The sequence below is a fragment of the Rhea americana genome, unplaced genomic scaffold, assembly GCF_003343005.1.
Source record: "Rhea americana isolate MKP2758 unplaced genomic scaffold, rheAme1 scaffold_10, whole genome shotgun sequence".
Classification (NCBI taxonomy): domain Eukaryota; kingdom Metazoa; phylum Chordata; class Aves; order Rheiformes; family Rheidae; genus Rhea; species Rhea americana.
The window spans coordinates 8,968,501-8,970,198 of NW_028185039.1; the positions used below are offsets into that span (position 1 = coordinate 8,968,501).

General features: G+C 63.8%; 1 protein-coding gene across 2 annotated transcripts in view; it reads right to left on the reverse strand.

Annotated features, from left to right (window-relative positions):
• Nucleotides 1–508, reverse strand: part of HAPSTR1 (HUWE1 associated protein modifying stress responses) — a 17,383-nt gene extending 16,875 nt beyond the window's left edge. Inside the window, exon 1 of one of the 2 annotated variants that reach the window (XM_085303349.1) lies at nt 41–508. In XM_085303349.1, coding sequence (XP_085159475.1) covers nt 41–260 — 220 coding nt within the window. In that variant the 5' untranslated portion in view covers nt 261–508. The remainder of the gene's footprint in view (nt 1–40) is intronic. The other variant, XM_085303340.1, reaches the window with a different exon arrangement.
• Nucleotides 509–1,698: the final 1,190 nt, after the last annotated feature.

Below are 1,698 nucleotides of genomic sequence, written 5' to 3' on the forward strand. Positions count from 1 at the left end.
CGCCGCCCCCCACCCCCGGCGGCGCGGCCGCGGCGCTCACCCTTGTAGAGCTGCGCCACGGCGGTGGCCGAGTTCTGGAAGAGGTGCCAGAGCTTCTGCTGCTTGTGCTCGGGCTGCGCGGCCGCCTCGTCCTGCAGCTCCGGCGCCAGCGCCTCCTCCTGCTCGGCCTCGGCCAGGCACTGCCGCTCCCACTTGCTGAACCAGTGCTCGGGCCCGTGCTCCTGGATCTCGGCCTCGCCTTCCTCCTTCTTGTCCTCCATCCTCCGGCCGCCGCCGCCCCGCGCAGGCCCGGCCCGGGCGGCCCCGCTCGCTCGCTCGCCTGCCCGCCGCGGCCGCGCTGCTCCGGAGCTGGGCCGCTCCTACCTCACCCCCATGCTCCCGCCGCGCCCAGCCCCGTCCGCTCGCCGGCTCCAAACACACTGAGCGCCGGCGCCGCCCCGAGCGCAGCTAAACCCCGCGGGCCGCCTTGGAGCGTGCTGCCGGGAGGGGCCGGCCCCGCCGCCCCACTGGCCGCCGCCGCCCCGACGACGCCGGTTTGAACGGCCCCTGCGAACCGCACTGGGCGCTCGGCACGTCCGTCACGCGCCGACGTCACAAGGGGGCGGCCCGACACGCAAGATTGGTTACGCCGTCACGGGCTGGTGCGCAGGCGCGAGCGGCCGCGCCGCGCAGGCGCCCTGCACCGCCCCCGCCGCGGCCTTGCCCCTCCCCCTGAGGCGGCCCCGCCCGCGGGGCGCGCAGCCTGCGCAGGCGGCGGCGAGGGGCCGCGTCATGGCGCTGCGGGGACTGCGCGGCCCGCGGGGCTCGCTCTGCCATCTTGGTGCCGGCCCTTCCCCGCGCAGGGTGACGAGCTGCCCCGCGCGGGCCCCGCGTCTGCCTGCCCAGGCCCCTAAGATGGCGGCGGGCGGCCGCGGCCCGGTTGGGGGCCGGCGGCCCCGGCCAGCGGCTCGTCCGGGGCAGAGGCCGAGGCCGAGGCCGCGCCCCGGGGAAAATGGCCGCCGGGGGTGCGCGGGGGATAAGCTGGACAACAATAAATACGGAATTTACCGTGGCGCTAGCTATGACTTAATTATTTTGTTATATTTTATTTTTCTAATACAGCCCTAAATTGGGAACTCACTGAGTCTAGCTTATTTCACAGCTATCCTGTAAGCTAGTTCGGCACTCCCAGTGACTCAAGTTTGTGGATCATGTTGATGTGAAGTGCAGCAGTTCCAAGCATACTTCCTCAGCTCGCTCTATGCTGGTCGTACGAGYAGCATAACAACATACTCTGCTACCTAGGACCTTGCCCCACTTCAGTATGTTTCTAGAGATGTTTAAGGTGGAATTAACTAGTTTATTGCATTTTCATCCTAACATGCACTATTTACTGTAAGGGTCAGACTGAATTAAGTGAAAACTAATGTTCTTTCGTTATTTTATGGCCAATCTCCACATACCAAGCATGGTTTCACATCTTTTCTTTTGTGTTACTCTAACGCAAAGGTGCATGTATCTACAGTTGTTCTCTTTATCCACTGCCCTGAGTCTGTGATGCTGCTGCTGCATGTGTGCAGCTGGGTTGCAAAYCAGGTCTTCCATATTATTCAACTGCTGTTATGAATAAGCTGACAGTCTTGTATACATGTCCCTCCCAAAGTCCCTGTGCAGCAGAAGCATTCACGAGCTTTATGAATTGTTGCCTATTCTGGATTG